This window comes from Bos mutus, chromosome 22 (assembly GCF_027580195.1).
Source record: "Bos mutus isolate GX-2022 chromosome 22, NWIPB_WYAK_1.1, whole genome shotgun sequence".
NCBI classification, from domain to species: domain Eukaryota; kingdom Metazoa; phylum Chordata; class Mammalia; order Artiodactyla; family Bovidae; genus Bos; species Bos mutus.
In genome coordinates this window covers 39,017,846-39,036,403 of record NC_091638.1, presented here as the reverse complement: position 1 = coordinate 39,036,403, position 18,558 = coordinate 39,017,846, and the positions used below count along the sequence as shown (strand labels likewise).

The window sequence follows — 18,558 nt, the reverse complement described above, 5'->3', positions numbered from 1 at the left end:
TTCTCCCTGGAAGTTATTTGTTTTCTTATTATGTATTTGCATGGTGCAGGACCACGCAAAACTCTGCTCTACAAAAGAATCGGGCTGGAATCTCTGATGCAGAGCACATTAGGACGTGCCATGGTGTAGAAACTGCTGCCTCCACCAAGCACTTAAGAAAAAAGATGCCCAGTAAGGCCCAGCGACTTGCCACTCAAAGTCACTCTTGGGACAAGCCTGTAATGAAATCACTTCTTTCAGTCTGAGTACTTTTAGCCAGAAATAAAAATTGAGGTGGTACTTTGTAAGCCGGGAATTTAGGATGATCTTAAATATAAACCTAATTTTACTTTGAGGGTCTTCTCTGAGTCATCTTTTGAATATACCTCTCCATCCTGGGAGAGAAACGGCAAAAGGAGAAAGTGACTGGGTGGCAGGTAGAGGCCACAGAAGTGCAGAACGGAGGCCCCTGCAACACTCGGATCTTGTGCTAGGGGTCCGGGGAATCTTCGATTGACAACATGCAGCTCAGCAATGCATCCGACGAAAGACGGCATCTTTCCTATTTCAAATGATAAGTTACTGCAGAGGGCGGGAGAGTAGTCGAGGCAGTGGGCTGCCCCTATAGGCAACTTCTTTGCCACTCCATCTGCTACCCCAAATGCTAAATCTTAGAAACAACACTGCTGTGAAAGATTAAAATATATTTTCTACGACTCAGATGACACCAAGTCTTTTGTAGATGCCAAAATAGCTGCTTTGAAAAGAGTTGAAGAAATATCAATTAGGAGCTCAGTCGAAGACACAGAAAAATTTATGTATCCCTGCTGGTCGGTCTCCAAAACTGACTGGAAAAAAAGACTGTAATAATGAGAAAATGGAATGTATGGAGGCAGGAGACGAGGTCCTCTTAATGGCTCTTATTTTCTGAAATTGGGGGACGACGATTAATACATACAGGTATACAAATGGGGAAGGAAACTATTTTACACTATTCACAATTAATTTGGGGTTTTGGGGCCTGAATATGACTAACAGGAAGCGAGCTTCAGAATTTCATTTCTGGTTTAATTCTTTAGACGGCATTCACTCCTCAGGGATGAATGTCTTAGCGAAACAGAAAACCGAAGAAAGTACGATTTGAAAAAAGTCTTGAAAATAATACGTCTCAAAAAAATTCCTCAAGAGACTAGGAATTATATATAAAAGGAAACGATTTAAGTTCAGAGGCAAATTCTTACAAGTTTCATGAACACAATTTATAATGACGTGAATAATTACATAATCACAGAAAACACATTTGAGAAAAACTGCCTTGCAATGCAAGGTAAGCCTTTTTTTTTTTTAAAGTCAAAATGATGTATTCCTTTTCAGTTTGGCAAAGTTCAGACTTCTGATAATGTGATTCTAAACCTGAGATAATCAATGAATCTTTTATGAGACAAAGATTAATAAATTATTCCACATGATCCTGCTTCTGTTTTTTGGACTATTTTATCTGTCATTTTTATATTTTGGCTTCTAACAAAGAACAAAAAAAGGAATTTAAAAGAAAAATTGGAACAGACTTAGGAGAAAGCCGTATCATTTAAAAAAAAAACCCAGATTTTCATTATATTTATGTTGCTATCAATAAAATGTTAACCTGAGTTAATTAATATTAACAATATACAGATATATTCATCTTAGTATGTGGAGTCAGAGATGAGGCTTTTCCTCTGTGTAAAGCCACTGTATCCTTTCCCCTCACCTTTCCCATCTATAAAGTGGGATCAATAGTCTATCTTTAAAAAATAACAATTTCTGGTTTGCAGAAGAAAATAAATTGAGTCTTTTAAATTGCATAGCATAAAGCCCAAAATGTATCTTCAGAAATCCAATAAAGACATAATAGCAGTCCTTTGCATTTAAATGATTTAAATCTAGGTTTAAAACAGGATTTTAAGAAATACCCATGCACTTGTGGAAGAGTTCGACTTCTAACCATCTTAAGCACCATAAAAAAATTCCCTCAAAGGGTATAAAAAATGCTTGGAATACTATGTAGGGAAAAAAGCCACCCAAACAAACAAACCCAAACCCATTTAGCTTATGTAAGGGGAAGTGAACTTTATTGACAAATCATTTTAATCTTTAAAAATATAAACAAAAAGGACCCATTCATTTCCGAGACAGGAGCACAGGGTCTTATTATCTGGGGTGAGGTGGGAGGGGGATCTTGAAGACTAAGAAACCAAGGCAATTTTTACAAGTTCTCTACAAGTAGGTGCCAAACTCGATTATCCTCTTGAGAATATTTCTCATGTAGCAGCTGAAAAGGGGGACGCTCAGATAGGGAGGCTGAGGAATTGGATCTGTCTCTACTGATAACTTCCTCCCGCTCTGTCTTCTTTCTTTGGTAAGGAAAACTATCTCAACCCAGGAAATCAAAAACACATTTATAATTGTTAAAGAGGCTCCGTAATGGGGAGAAGAGCTTCTGACACAAAGGTAGAGAAATATTTTATCTTTCAAAATGTTATTGCATTTAAATTGCTGTAGACCAAAGAATATACTTGCCAGGCAAGAATAGGAATCATTAAGTCTGTGATCCAAAGTTAGGCGTTGCACCATCTCAAAGAGGGAAGCGTGGTCAAAGTTACAGGGGTTGGAAGAGATAAATTCATCCATGCCATGTTTTTGAGCTCTATCTGCGTCTGTTCATTTATACATGTAGAGAGAGACACAATTTAGAGAAACATCGCATTTTCTTTGACATTTCAAATTACACAGGAATTCACTAAGCATTACGAATGCTAGCTGTTTTCCCGTCGCCACCCACCAACATCCCCAAGATACTCTTTTTACCTCCCATTGTCAACTTGCATCACTTACTGGTGAGTTTATTGCATTTCGGCAAAAATATATTGGCATCAACATGTTTATCAAATGATCACAACTCTAGTGCATTTATGTTGTTCTTGAAAAACTAAGCACACGACCGTAACTTCGCCTGTGTTTCACCAAACACTGAAAGCAGATCGGATCTTTGCTTATAAAAGCCTATTTAGCTTTTCGATTTTTAATAGATTCTGCCATTCCAGTGGTTATGTCTAGAGCAATTTCTCTACAATTACTGGGATCATCTGGAAAAAAAAGGGTTATGCTGATTCTCAGCCAAGTGACAATATTAGTATCCTCCCCTTTCAAATCCCCGTGGCCAATTTGGTTGCACAAAAGATTTGGGTCCCCATCCTCCAAAATTAAAACAAAATAATAACAAAAGATTTCCACTGAAACCTGGAGAATAAGTTCACTGGGAATTTAGTTAGTGATAGCAAAGGACACTGCCTGAGATAGTGTGCTTACTCAGTTAGCAAAGCTTATGAAAGACAAACAAATTTACTCAGCAAGGGCTATGATCTGCCATTTATTGTGAATTAATAGTCTCAATGTATTCACACTTTTCCTTACAGGGTGAAGGCTGTAGGCAAAACCTCCTAAGGGCTAACTAATTAATCTCAATATGTGTAACTAAAATAGTCTATATTCAATCGGCAAAATAACTCAGAGAATTCAACTCAAGTGAGACCAAGCAAATCTCGGAAGAGAAGGGAACGAAGGTCCTAGAAATTAAAAGAATCGGCTCACTCCATCTCATATTTACTCCCTCTCCTGAAATGCTGCAAGGAAAAAGAATCTTAAATCAAGCAAGAGTGTATTCATCTCCTTGCGTGCAACATTCTCCTTGAATACAGGCACCTGCCAGGGACCAGCGATGCTGTCAGGACATGCAGAGAATGGATTTCTGACTTGAGAAGGTGTTTGAATAATATTTTCAAACGTGGCCTTCATCCCAGGCAGCTTTTTTTTCTTCCCTGCTTGGGGGCTGACTGAAAATGGGGGCTGTAGTTACAGTGTAGTATTAAGATCATGATTTTCCCTCATATTATTAATTTTGTGTATCATTCCAATCTACATGCATGGTATGTCAGATGTACGCCTTCTTCCTATTAGGTTTTTAAATCTTCAGTCATCTTTCAGAGAGGCAGCAAGTGGTCAGTGTTTGAACAGGATGTGTTGTTTATGCCCAAGACACACGAAAGCAACAGTTTCCAGAAGGCAAGTCGAAGGATGTGTGTTTTAATAGGCAATTCGCTCCTTTCGGAGGATAAAACACGAGATTTTGGAAGGGCTATCACATGGGCAGGGATTTTATTAGAGAATCTGCCTCTTTGCTGGGTCAATTGCCTGAGATTTGTCTTCAGGAAAGTGCTTTCAATTTGGAGGTTAGGTGCTTAATCTTTTAGCATTCTTTTGTTTGGTAATGTGGTGTCCAAGCTGTATTTCTCTTTTGACTCAGGATGGCTGGAAAGAGAGGTGGCCAGGAAGTTGGTTCTGGGGAAAAAGCTAGCTGTTTCTGCGGAGTCGGGTGGGGTGTGTGTGTTTCCTGTGGCCCAAGGCAAGCGGTTTGAACCTGCTCCAACTTTAGGTGTCTTCCTGCAAGATGACACTCCTGTAACCCAGGTGGTACCGCTCCATTGCCTAGGACAAATCTGTTCTTTTAGCCCCATCGTGTCAGTCCCTGGAGAAACTAACAGTGGGCTACACACCCATTGCTTGTCCTGTTTCATCCTCATAAAAAGCCTCACTCACGCCGTGCCTCCCAATTTCTAGCAGATAGATGAGGCGAGTTTCGGCCAGCACCAGCTTCCTGCTCTCAGATCTCCCAGAGGAGGCTGCAGGCTGACCAACTAGTCAGGCCGCTCACCTTGCCAGCTTGGCTCTGCCATTTTACTGCTCTTCAATTATGATGACGCAAACGGTCACTCAGCTAGAGAGAAGAGGACTCTCTTTTCGGCTGTTCAAAATATAGCCCGTGTTTCAAGTCTCTTACTCTTTATCTGTTGAGCCTCTAGAAAACTTGGTGATGAACTATTTTGCTTGGCTGCCAGTTCAGGAAATGGATCTGCAAAGAGAGCTTGGCTCCTCCGTGGAGACCCGGGTACAGACCCACCCTCCCGCCTCCCCCATCCATCATCACAAGACAGCTTCACCACGCTAATTCTTGGCTTAGACTTCAGAGAAAGAACAATTTCATTTTTACTGACAATTTAAAGCAGGCTTTAAAACAGGCTTAAAATCCGCCTGTTTTCCTTTTCTGAAAGTAACCCTATCAACATAGAAATTCCTGTTTCCCTTCTTCCTCCTTTTGTCTCTTGTCAGTTCACATGGTGAATGAGCCTGGGACTGAGGGAGGGGGCCTGGACGCTCCTGTGAGAGCCGGTTTTAAAGAGGTGCAGGATACTGGCGGAGGTGCTGATCTGTCTGAGCCTCAGTTTCCTCACGTGTAAAAGGAGCCAAACTTTCAGTTCCCTTTCTGCTTCACTGTCACTTAATCATTCTTAAGGTCCTTTTCACAACTTCCATGTGTGGGGGATGGAGCTTAATGCAGTGGGAATTTCCAGCAAGTACACCGAGCAGCCCCTGGATTTTGCTCACATAGAATCATCATTTACTCAGAATTAGGCTCATTATTTCAATGGTTCCAACAACTCAAGAGTGCTTAACAGGGTGGCTCCCATGAAATTTCTGAGAGTTTCACTGAGTTTATTCTATTCGGGTGGGGAGGGGGGCGGGGAAGGAGAATCGGTAGGTGGGGAATGCTATTTTATGGTGTCCGTGGAAGGGATGTGATTTTGAAGCTCCATCCAAACACGGATTTTGAAAATTCTGTTCTCTGCTGTGCTCCCAGCACCGACAATGGAACCTGGCACACAGCAGGCACTCAAGACGTATGTGTTAAAATAATTTACTAATATCTCATGGAAATAAATAAATACATTTGGTCAACAAATATTTTCTATTTCTTGACTTTCGGAAATGTTGACACATTAAATTCAACAGGAACAATTTATCTGAGGTGGGACAGCAGGTGCTTAGATGGCTGGGCTTCGAGGGTCACAAAGACTGAATGTGAGGCCAGCTCTGCTGTTAGAAGATCTGAGACGTGAGGAAGTTGACTAATGTTTCCGAGTTTCATTTTCCTCACGTGTTAAGTTGAGAAAGGTGTTTGAGTCTACCCTCAGAGGTGGTTGTTCACAGGATCTGGTAAGAAGAATCTGTGAAGCACCTAGGTACCTAGCATATACTAAGCATTTGCCTCAGCCGTGAGTGGACGAGCAGGCTTCTCACAGCTCTCAAAGTCAGTTGGTCTAATATTCTCAGAGAGCCAAGGCTGTCTCTACTCTGATCACTAATGTTAGTTAGAGGTTGCCTCTTAAACCATATTGTTTCTAGGAAGCTGAGAGTCCTTCCCAAGCTCTCTGCTTTATGCTTCTCCTCTGGCCCTGTATAATTAACTCCTAATCTCTGTCTCTGTGTTTTTGCTGGGTGATGTATTTCTCTGTGGTCAGAACACACACTTAAATTCCCTGATAGATAATATGTTTCTTGAGGGTACGTTCCTGATCTGTTATTTTTCCCTTCCAGCTCCCAGAGGAGCCAGGTCCTTAGGAGGTATTTATTAACTGACTTACTCTGACACCTCCATCCCAGGAAACTTCTCATCGACTTTATTAAGGAGTCACACACATGGGGATTCAGATGGCATCTTGCAAATCCCAAAGTGGGAACATGTGCTCTTAAGGGGGAAAAAAATCTTATAAAAGGAAACAGAATTCTAGGTGCAGGTGTCTTTGGATACCATTCAGATTGTCTGCCTGTGTCTCCATACATGTCTAGGGCCATATGCATTACATATGTTGTCTATTTTAAAATAAAACACTGCAGCGGTCCAGCTGTTCTAAATTCTGTTTCAAAGAACTTGTGGGTGCTTCTCAAGCAACACCATCCAGTCATCCCTGCAATGGCCCAGTCTGTTCTTCCACAGTGCTGAACATTAAAAACTAAATGCTCCGTGCCATCCCATTTTGCCCTGTACAAACAATTGGAACAGGCTGATGAGAGAAAAAGAAAACTCCAATGTTGACATTAGCAAGGGGAAAACAGCCCAGAGCAAAAGGGTGAGAAAGTCAATTCCTGGATTCAGGACACCTTGGGATCCATTCCTTTGCCAATGTTTGGCATGTGTCAAGGGAATGCAAATGAATTTAAATACTAGGCTGAGCAAAACAGAATTAGGAGGGGAAAGTAGAAGCTTAAAGCTCTAATGAGGTTTGGATTAGCTCTTGCTTTCAGAGACACATACCAATGTTCTTTTTCATTAGTATGTGTTTTTTTTTTTTTTTTTAAACTTATTTAAGAAATCAAGGACTGACTGAATTTTAAGAATTTACTTCAGTCTTAACCTTTTCCAGACTTGGCTGAATAGTTGCTAACTCTTGCTCGGTTTGCAAGGGCTTCACATGTACTGAAAATGGGCTATGTAATTTCATAGGCTTTGGAGCGAGGGCATAATTCAACACATCTTCCAAACAATGCTACTTGTTTCACTTCTGGGCTTTAACTGTATAAAGATATTGAAGTCCTCTACAGCATGGGCATAGGAGAACGGCTTCACACTGAACTTAGATGAATAATGGTGCCTAAACTACATTTATAAATTTAAGGAACTATCAGTGGGCATCCATGATAAAGGAAAAGGCTGACAGACACACAGACTTCAGGAAGGCAGGTATCCTTTCAAGCGGAAACTAACTAAAATCTTTGCCCCAAGTTTGCTCGAAAACAATTTTGGTGTGGCATTTAAGGACTATTGTGAAAATCACAGTTCCTGGAATGATATGATTATGTGGACTTTACACTCTCATTTAATCTGCTTAAATTTCAAGTGATGTTCATCACTGACCATCCTATCGTTTATCTGTTCTTTAACCCATCACAAGGTTTGGGTTTACTTCATGTTTGATATTTTCTCCCTCACAATGGGAAAGCACATATCATATTATTTCATGATCTCTTAATAGCAAGCATATTTGTGTGATCTTGTTTCTGATCCAAAAAAAATTTAGATAAGTTTGCAGTAAGGTCTACCAAATGGAATTTTCTTGAGGGGAGTGGATAATATACTTTTTCAATTTTCATTTTATGGAGACTTTATTATCCCAGCAGCTCAGGGAATGAACAGAAAAGGTCAAATCTCTCTTTTTATTTTGTAATATTACATTTTAGAACTTTTTATAGGCTAAAGAAAAAATTCTGCTGTTGAAAATAAACTATGACTAGGTTGCTAATAAATTGTCTAAGAGAGGCTTCTTTCTCTACTGAATCCCTTTTATAATAAACTAGAGGTAGCTGTTTTATCACTGAAATTTAGAGCACAGTTATGGCTGCTGTTACTCCTGATGGATGCTTGAGGCAAGAGAATAGCTAATGTAACTATAAAGTCATTGTGAACTCAAACTGCAAATTAAAAGGTGACTTTGTATCTTTCTTATATGGAAAATGTGTGCTTGTCATATCTGCTTGACAGTGTAAGAGTGGATGTATGGTTTGGACAATAACGAACAATGACAGTAGTCAACCTCATCAGAAGACATGAAATAAAGAAATGACAATGATTGATGGCAGCTGGCTGTTTACAGACTTTTCTAGAAGAGTTTTTCTTGGCTTGATCAAGTAATAACCAGGGGATGTTGCTCCCTGCCTGAGCTCTGCACAGGAAGCAAAAGACTGGTCCTCCCCTGCCTGCTGCCCTTGAGAAACAACTTAATTCTTTCATGGTCTCTTTGACTCAGTCAACCTAACTTGCATGGCCAACACCAAAAGGCTTCCTCAGAAGCTATTAAGGGCCACACTGCATTTTGCAGAAATCACTGACAGGACAACCACGGGGATAAACATGTGATGTTTATTTCAATGTTCATTTTTGTGATTCTTCATAATGCAAATGCTTTGAATAAAAATCATCAGAGATTTTTGTCAGTGATCAGGAAACAAATAAATGATCTGTAATTTTCCCTGCTTTACTTACAATTTACAGAGTACTTGATAATATTTTTATGGCACTGCAGCATGAGCTAACACAAATTTTCGAGAGTTGACTAATTAATAATGTCTCCTATAAGTCACTATAGGTAATGAAAATAGTTGATTAGTGAACAATATGTTAGATGTGCCTCAAGTAGGTAACAAAGAAGTGACCCTTCATTTAATATGATCTATTGAGAGCCTACCACAGTATTTGGAAAATTTTGGACCTTACTATGAGAGTCTATTCTTTTAAAAAGTCATATACTTTATGGAGAGAAGAAATGTGATTTATAGTGTGGTTTGGGGTCATGCAAGTTAATACTGAATTCATTCTCTGATGTTGCATTCCTGCAATGTAGTAACTGCAAGTTGACAATACAAGAAGATATAGCAAAAAATCTCCTCAGACAAAACTCTAGAAAGGAATTAGGCAAATGACTATTTGGAAGTCCATTAGGATATCAATGTGTTGTTGGGCAAATACATGTAGTTTTATTAGAAAAAAATTCACTCAGTCATCTACTTATCCATCTTATAGATTTTTTTTTAAGTATAGCAAAATCCTAAATTTTCACCAAGTTCACATTCTCCAGTAAGCTTTTAAAAATGCCTTATCAGACATGTAAAGGAAGGAAAGTTAAATTAAGAATTAAGTATCTGCTTGGAGTGGTTAAAAAAAAAATCTGTCTGCTAGCCAGGGGTACATTTATGCAAAAGAAAAAAAGAAAAGAAAGGAGGGGGAAAGCAAAATTAAGAAACGAAAAGAATCAAGGACTATTATTAAATGGTCAGGAGAAATGATGCGACCTACAACTTCTAAGTGAGCGTTCAGAATACTTGAGTACATATTTGCCTGCTCTCTTGACCAATTTTTCTAGCTCCCTCTAATGTCAAGTTTTCCCTTAACACATTTTTGGTGACTGACTTTTTCCTCTATGAATAAAGGAACTGTATACTCTGTTTTAGTAATAAATAGTGAAGAGAATGATTTTTCTAGTTTTAAAGTTTCTTTTTTCCTCTTAGAGGTGTAGTTTTAGAAAAATGAATACAAATACAAATGATGTAAAAAACGTTATTGTTGTCATTGTTCTTGGGAGAGCAGTGGAGAGAGATTTGAGACCAGAGGTCTAAACCCTCCATGACATTGTGAGACTGTGAATCTGAAGCTTCTGTGAGTAAATTACATGATTTCAATTGTGTCCTCAATTTCTTGCTTTTGTGTGTGGTAGCTGCATGTATTATATCTCTCTTTTCAAAATTAACCTCCATTGGGTCTTAGAGTACACCCTCAATTTAGGCAGAATGAATTCTTTCATGTTCAAATAATGCATTTACTTTATTAATTGCGTTCTGCAATTTCTTGGAGTCTTACTCAGTTACCACCTTTGGGTTTCCTAGCCCACCTTTCTGTTCGTTAAGGTATCCATGGTTACCACACCATTGGTTCCCTGACCATTCTAACCTTTGGAATGGGAAAGGAAAAACAACAACAACAACACATCATCAGAGTGCAAAATGATCTGTTTTCAGGCATTAAGCAGTCAGGTAGCTGTGAATTCCATGAAACGAAGGCAGTCTTTGCCATTTCGTTGTGATGTTCATTAATATTCTTGGAATTAAAAAAAAATAGGAGATGTTAATGGTTGGCTTTACTCAGAGGATCATTTGATGCCAATATGAAAGCCAAGGAGAGGAGGCAATTATGCACACATCACATGCATCCTAGTTCCAGTATGGAAGCTTACATTTCCAACCTAAGGTCAGGAAAATTACATAAAAAGTTTTACTACAAAGTCTAGACATGAGGAAGATTTCAGAGGAGAGGGAGGAAGCACATTGCAGGTGTCAGATAATCTAGTCTGATTATCTGAGCTGTGCTAGCTATAGGGGAACACTTACCCTTCAGTCCAGCTAGAAGTTAGCAGGGTAAGAAGGAACAAACCAGAATAACATAAAGACTAGCAACAAGGCTCAGGAAAGCAGACAGGAGTTCTAACCTAGCAGCTAAAGTTCTTGGGTTCGAGCAAAGATTGAACAAGAAAACTTAAATGAAACAAAACAAAAAACAAGAAAACCAAAGCCAACCCCCACCCCAAACCAACAGTAACCAAGGTCCCCCTAACTGCTCAAGGCTGTTCAGGTGGTAGCAAAACTAGAACAATTCTCAAAAACATCCAACTTTAGGGATTTATGATGTGATTAACAGTTATTAGTTGAGAAACAGACATTAATATGAGACTCATTGCAAGTGACATATCAAATAATCATTGACCAAAATCGCAAAGCTTAAAATTCCCACTCCCCTCCCAGTCTTGAAAACAGAGGTACTGGTCTTCACTGTTCCTCTAACACACACTGGACAGGGGTCAGGTGTTTCAGTGAGAGGCCACTTGGTATAACAAATTGTGGCAACACTCAATTATAGATTTGGATGTCATTTCCAAAGTAAGCAACATTTGCCTTAAGAAAATGGAAAATTATAAGTATTTGTTGTAAAAAGTTGTATAGGTAAGCACTGACAATTTTTTTAAGTTTTAACCAAAAAAAAAAAAGAGAGAGAGAGAGAGAGAAAATTAAATCAACAATAACACACACCAAAGAAACCACAAAAGAACAAAAAAGTTGTAAAGTTTGGTGGAACCCTCCCCAAATTATTGTAGAGTCACATAGAAACTCATGAATAGCAGGATCTATTTTTTCCCAGTTTTCCCAATTCCATACAAATACTCCACTCCACTCTTAGACGTGTCTTTTCATTTTGAAATCGAACTTCTGAAGTTGTAAAAGAAGTAAAATCTGCACCCAGAAGTCTGTCAAACTGAATTTAGAAAGACCCAAATAAACTCATGATACAGTCAAGTATCCCAAACTGTAAAATGTTCCATTTTCAAATTTCCCTTGAGCAGACAGCGACATGACAAGACTGGAGTGTTTATTTTTCTCTATCCAAAAAACCGCTTGCATTTTTCTGTTAGCTTCCCTTTGCCATGTAAATACTAACACAGTGATTACAAAGTTAAACTCATTAAAAAGTTTCTTCATCATTCACTTGCAAGGATGGCAGCTACTTTGAGTAAATATTCGAAACCAGGGATTTAATGAGATGTGCACGGAATCAAGTATTTAACAATGATCCTTACCTTTTGGAAGTCAAGGAAATCTTTTTAAAATGCAATACTTGATTGTATTTACTTCTTTCGTTAGAGAGTCTGTGACTGACAATGTTTGTGATGTGACAAAATAAACTGAGTTATAGACTGAGAAGCAAATGTCAGTGAAGAGTCGACACTTGCTATTTCTCACTATGCTGTGATTGTTTTTCAGTTTTCTGTAATCTTGCTTTGCAGTACTAGGTAACCAGTTTGTCGCAGTGTGCCCCGGACTAAACAGTTTCTGGGACACAGGACTTTAATTGCTAGGATAAGGTAAGTTTTGGCAAATTTGGATGAGCTAGTTAGGATTCTAAGTATGAATAAACACTAAATCTGACTTAGTATAAATCTAAAGCTAATCTGTTTAATGGTAAGGGTTTGAATTTAAAGGTTTAAATGCAGCTTTGCAGTAATTGTTACGTAACCTTCACTCTATGGCAGAACCCGCTCAGTATGATATACCCACCACTCTCAGCAACGTTTGGGTCGTTTTGAACAACTACTCAGTGACTCCACAGAATACAAAATTCTTGGATCCTGCTTGGATCTTTCTTGTGGGTTTCATATACTCTTGACTGGAAATGACTGGGGATCAGATACAGAAGTTTGGGTGAATTAAATTCTGACTAGATTACGATGCTAGTTTCTAAAGTATGGGAACAGAGCCTCACTTTCTGGTACTCTGGCCACAGTTTTCATTAAGTGCCTACACTAGCAATAGGTAAAAGTCTGGAGTAGTTGAGGCTCTGCTTCAGGGGTAGTAAAGTAACTACGGGGTTACTGGGCTTAACGCTAGTGGGTTGAAGCTCCATGTAAGGAGCGTCACTGACTGCAGGGTCAGAAGCATACAGTTGTGCAAAGCGGGCACTGCACAACTCAAGAGGCACCGTTCACACTTTTGTCTGTGGGAAAAGAGCCTCCTGAAGGGCACAATCTGCATGGCTGAAAGCAGTGGCCTTCTTACAGAGCCTGGTAGGAGGGGTATGCCTCATACTCTCTAGAGACCTTCTGTTCCTAGGCAGAGATGAGGAGGTAATAGAGAAGGGGGTGGCTCCAGCAGCAGGTACTGATAAATCCCAGGGGCATGACACCCCTGACCTCACTCACCTCCCAGCCTGCCTCACATGCTCTTGAGGGATGATACTACTTATCCTCATCCCCACATTTTAACTCTTAGAATTCTGCTTTGGATGCTCTATTTAATAAAAGCTTCCTCTGTCAACTAGGATAGTAACATATATCAACCTTGCGTGCATGCAAAAAAATCTTCTAGCTGATGCCTACTGACCAGATTCTAATTTCATAGCTAAATGAATCCTACCCACAGAGGAAACTCTAAATCATGAGCCCTAGTGTATTTCCATAAAGAGGCATGCATCCCCTTCAACAGCCTCTTTCAGTCATCACCTTTATAGAATCTGTGTCTGCTCTCCATTTCATTTTACCCCTGAATTTCCATTCTCTTTCCTATACTAGAGAGAAAAAAGTGGGCTGATCACGAACCAAGTACTAACTTCTTAATCTGGGGAGACGATAGAACAGACACACTGAATGTAAGGTGAAATGACCTCAGAAGAAATGGAAATTATTTGGAAATAAAACTGAGATTTTCCAAATATCGCCTGTGATACATGTTTTATGAGGTTGATTTAGATGGTGATCATAATTAGGCATTTTTGTTTCCTCATACAGAGATAAGTCCATCTCAGAGGGATATGATAGGATGTGTTGTTTCAAAATTCATTTATAAGGAGCCTGTTAGGCCAGGTGAAAGAAGGGATTCCATTACAGAGGAACTTTTATAATTAAGTTAATATTGGGGATGTTTTATTTCAACTAATGACTAAACCATTTACAAAGAGATGCTTCTTTTCTTTCTAAGTGTCACAAATGTTGCAGGAAAAAAGAGTAGGAAACTTGGTGGTGGTCAAGGTCAGAAGGGCTGTCCCTCCTCCACTGAGCCCTTCCTCGAGTTCTTATTTGTTTAGGGTTTTCTGTGTGGAAACCCACACGATTGTGTGATTATTTACACTGTCCCACAGGGAAAGCATCTTCCTTTAAAATAAAAACCCATCAGTACAGGACAAGAATCCTTGGGAGCACCTGATGGGTAGTACTTGTCATCCAACAAGAATGCTTCCCCACCAGCAAAGGTGTAACAAGATTTAAGAACACAGTCTGGTTAAATGGAAACAGACATGGCAGTGGAATTCATCGAAAGGGAATTACCTCTACTTTGTTGCTATAGCGAAAGAATCATGTGGTCCACGTTTTAAGAGCAACTGGGGAGAGACTGTGTGAAAGCACTGGGTTCAAGGTCAAGTTTCCGATGAGGGACTTTCACAGTTGCTTTCCCTTTTGCTGCAATTCTTTCCCCACAGATGTCTGTGGGGGTAATTTCCTATCATTTGGGCTTAAGCTCAGATCATCTGTGTTCTATTTCCTCTCCCCACTCACTCACCAATGCATGACATTGTTTATGGTGTTTCTCAGTGTGTGAAACTATCTTACTATATATATATATTTTAACTTGGTTTACTGTCTAGACTTCCCCACTGGGCTGGAGGTATCCTGAGAACAGGGATCTCCTTGTCTTCCTCATCATGTCTCATCACCTAGACAGTTGCTCAGTGAACTACACTGAATGAGCAGGTGCCATGCTAAAGACAAGACTCACCATGATTATCGCTGAAAACTGATGTGTACCCGAGCTCTTCCTAACTGACGTGCATTCAGGGCATGGCAGACATCTCTACTTAGGGTGAACGCTTGTAACTAAAATGAATTTGGTGCTTTATGTTGCCAGTGTTTCCATTTTCCTTGTTTCAACAAATACCTGCAGGCATGCTGTCCTTCATCTTGCCCTGTGCATCTACACTGTCCCAAGATCAAAATCATCTTGGTAGCAAGATGGCATGGGGACAGGGCCAGAAATTAAACTGATGCTAAGCTATAGAGGGGAAGACACTGGAATATGAACTGGGACTGTTGAGGAGATGGTTTCATTTCTGGGTTCTGGTGTCTTAGCTCAGAATGGGGTTTTAGATACTGTTTCTTTTTCTTGTGTGTGTTCCTGTGTCCCCACCCCCCACCCCGACCCTCCCCTACTGTATGTGATAATGTCATCATTTATTTATTTATTTTTTTGCATTCATCACAAATAGTATTAAGTGTACTTTTAGCAATGAATAGTAAGAGTCTTTTGGATTGCTTTGGGATTCCTGTGTTGATGGCTGTTTCATGGTTTACTCTTTACGCAAGATACATCATTTATTTTTAAATGGTTCTAAGTTGCATGTTAAAATTTATTTCAAATTAAGCTCTATTTTAAAGTTACTTTTAATAGGAAGAAATGAGGCAAGGGCATACATAATCTACTATATTTGAAGGACTCAAACAAATACCTGTTTGGCTGTGAATTCTAAATTCTCATCAAAACAAAGAGAGAAAAATCCACCTGAAACATATTTTTCTTTGTTTAGTCCTGGAGGAGGGGATTGTCAAGTATTGCACTTTAAAATTACTTTTATCTAACATTTTTGTCCCAACTCTTCCCCTCTGAATTCACTGTTTTTTTTTTAAGGCAAACATGATTTTGAGCATCCTTAATATGAAAGCAACTAGATTTTCTAATTCAACTTTAGAAGACTGACTTTACTCTACAGAACTAGTTTTAACAAATGGCATATTTACTTACAAAATTGGGAGATGGGGGCGTCCAGCTGAGGCACATTCCCTCCCTTGGCGTTTAGTTTCTGGACTTGGGTTGGGGGCACAGGCTTGTGCGACTGCCCAGTGGCCCGATACATGGCTTGGACCCAGAGAATGCGATCTTGCTCATCATCACTTGCAAATATCACGGTGTCTCCTTCTTTGACTGCATTGAAGAAGGCTCGGCCACCCTCCAAACCTGGATTAAAAGGGAAGAAAGACTACTAAGTTGAGCTGTAATGTTCTCAGCAGGACTAAGCTCTGAGCGGCAGGCTCTATGCTTTTCCTTGGGCTGGAGAAAAGAGGTGCATCTGTTTATCTAACTATAGGATAGCTAGTCTGATACCATGATGTCCAAGAGGCATTTGAGCCTGGCTGTTGTCTCCTGCCACCTTTGTCTTATTGGGGACAGAGTCGTCAACTGAACTGCCTAATGGCAGGGTAAGTATCCGTCTACAAACATTCTATTACTTTCCTCATTTTTAAAAACAAGCCAAATGACAACAACAGAAACGCCTCTTGACCCCGCCTCTCAAATCCACAACCTCAGGGATGTTTTGGACTCCTGATTTTTCTCTCACTGCCCATTCCAATGAAATTCTGAAGACTCTACTTTCAGGACATTACAACAGAATTTGACCTCTTCTTCCTTCTCCAGGGCTGCCACTCTGAATTCACCCACATTCATCTCTCACCTGGATTATTCTAGTAGCCTCCTATCCGATCCATCTGCCTCCACCCTCACTCTCTATACTTGACCCTCCAGATGGGAACCAGGGTGATTGGTGTAGCCCAAGAGTCAGGTTGTGCCATCCCTTTGCTCAAAACCTACCAGTAGCTCCGCATTTCACTTAGAAGAAACATCTAGGTTCTGCCAAGGCCCTCCAGGCCCCACGTGAACTGAGCCCCCACTGCTCCCACCCGCCTCTCTTACTATGTGCACGTGTATGCACCAGTTCACGCGGCCGTGTAGCCTCCTGCCGCTCCCTCAACACCCCAGGTGCGTTCTAGCCTCAGGATCTTTGCACAGTGCTACTGCCTGTGCCTAGGACTCTTCCTCCAGTTATTTTCATGAGTCACAGCCTCGCCTCTTTCAGGTCTTTGCTCAGACATCACATGCTTGTTCAGGCCTTCCCTGACCTTCACCTCTCCTTACTCACCTCTCTTCTCTTGCATTCTTTTGCTTCAAACCTCTTACCACCTCTAAAAAATTACATAATTTACTTCCTAAAGGCAGGGAGTTTTTGTCTCTTTTCTTCCCTGCTGCATCCTGGTACCCAGCACTGTGCATGGCAGAGAGTGAGTGTTCAACAAATACAAGTTGGATGAATGAATGCTCTACAGACCCATTTTGTCCCATAAGCAGTTCTCTAGGCTAAAATTTAGAGATAAGTGGGCAAAAGAGGCCTCTCTCTGGGCTCAGGCCAGAGTTACATTGTGTCTGTCAACATATTCCAAAAGCCCATAATTTTGGGGTGACTGGGACTCTCTATCCTTAAACAAAGCTTCATATCTTCACCAGTTTCCTCACCATTCATCTACCCTCAACCCACCTCTTTAAAGGTGAAAGGGGAGTAAGTGGAGTAGTCAGAATCCCTAAACCAACAGGGCCCAATTGCCAACCTACTTGACATTTGCCTTGGGAAAGATTTCTGGTGATGTTAAGACTTATCTATTGTGCCGAAAGTATTAATTCAAATGTCTACTTCATAAGAATGGGTATGTGTTAATAATTTTGCACTTACAGTTGCCAGGGATTATAGAACAATAAAGAGCATCTTTTTTATATGAAGAGTTGAGGGGTACAGCAATTTTAATAAAATATTTTTTGTGGCTGTGATTATGAAGCATTATTTTGGTTCTTTTCTTACAGAGAGCTTTAAAATGTGTGATTTGGATAGGATGGTATACAGTGAGCAAGCTCGGAAAACCTGATGAAATGGATGGACAGCATTGTAAGAAGGAAAATTCTGCAGAGAGAGAAAGGAAGAAGAGCTTTGAGGAATGCTTTAAGCTCTGAAAAGTGGGTACCAAGGAGCTAAAAGAAAAGACTGGGTTCGGTAGAGCTTCTGCAGTCTAGTCTCATGGCAACCGCTGGGATAAGGTTCTGTGATAGGGCAGGTGAACTCCAGGCCAGCCATCACTGGGCGGGACCTTCTCCCTGCCCCACCACCTCCCATTTGCCAGGGCCTGAAGCTCAGAATAGGGACATTGCGTTCTTGGAGCTACTGTCAGAAAGTCCTTTCATGGGGCTGACTCAGGAAGGAGAGAGGTAGAGGGGCACAGATGCTAAGAAGTGTTGAGATTTTTATGGACTCCTCCCAACAGCCTTACAAAGGATGTACATGTGCTCATGTACTCAGTCACTCAGTTGTGTCTGACTCGTTGTGGCCCCATGGAGTATAGCCCACCAGGCTCCTCTGCCCATGGGATTTCCCAGGCAAGAATACAGGAGTGGGTTGCCATTTCCTGCTCCAGGGGATCCTCTTGATCCAGAGATTGAACCCACATCTCCTTCATCTCCCACAGTGGCAGGCAGTCTTACCACTGCATCCCCTGGGAAGCCTGTAAAGAATATACATTATTGTCCTTATTGTATAAATGTGGAAATTGGGTCAGAGAGAAGGAACTGACTATCCCATGAACACGAAGTGGAGCTGTGAGGATCGGAGCTGGGCTTCTGACCCCGGCTGTCTGACTCCAGAGCTGACGACGATAAGCATAGTGCCGGACCACGCGGAATCCGGGCAGCATGCCTGGCATGCAGCGACTGCTCTTAGGGGATGAGTTATTGACAACAGAG

General features: G+C 40.5%; 1 protein-coding gene across 1 annotated transcript in view; it reads right to left on the bottom strand.

The window, feature by feature from the left end:
- CADPS (calcium dependent secretion activator) overlaps positions 1–18,558 on the bottom strand; it is a 476,711-nt gene that overhangs the window by 143,407 nt on the left and 314,746 nt on the right. Inside the window, 2 exon segments of the mRNA XM_070360581.1 lie at positions 2,539–2,675; positions 15,742–15,954. Of these exon segments, the coding sequence (XP_070216682.1) occupies positions 2,539–2,675; positions 15,742–15,954 (350 nt within the window).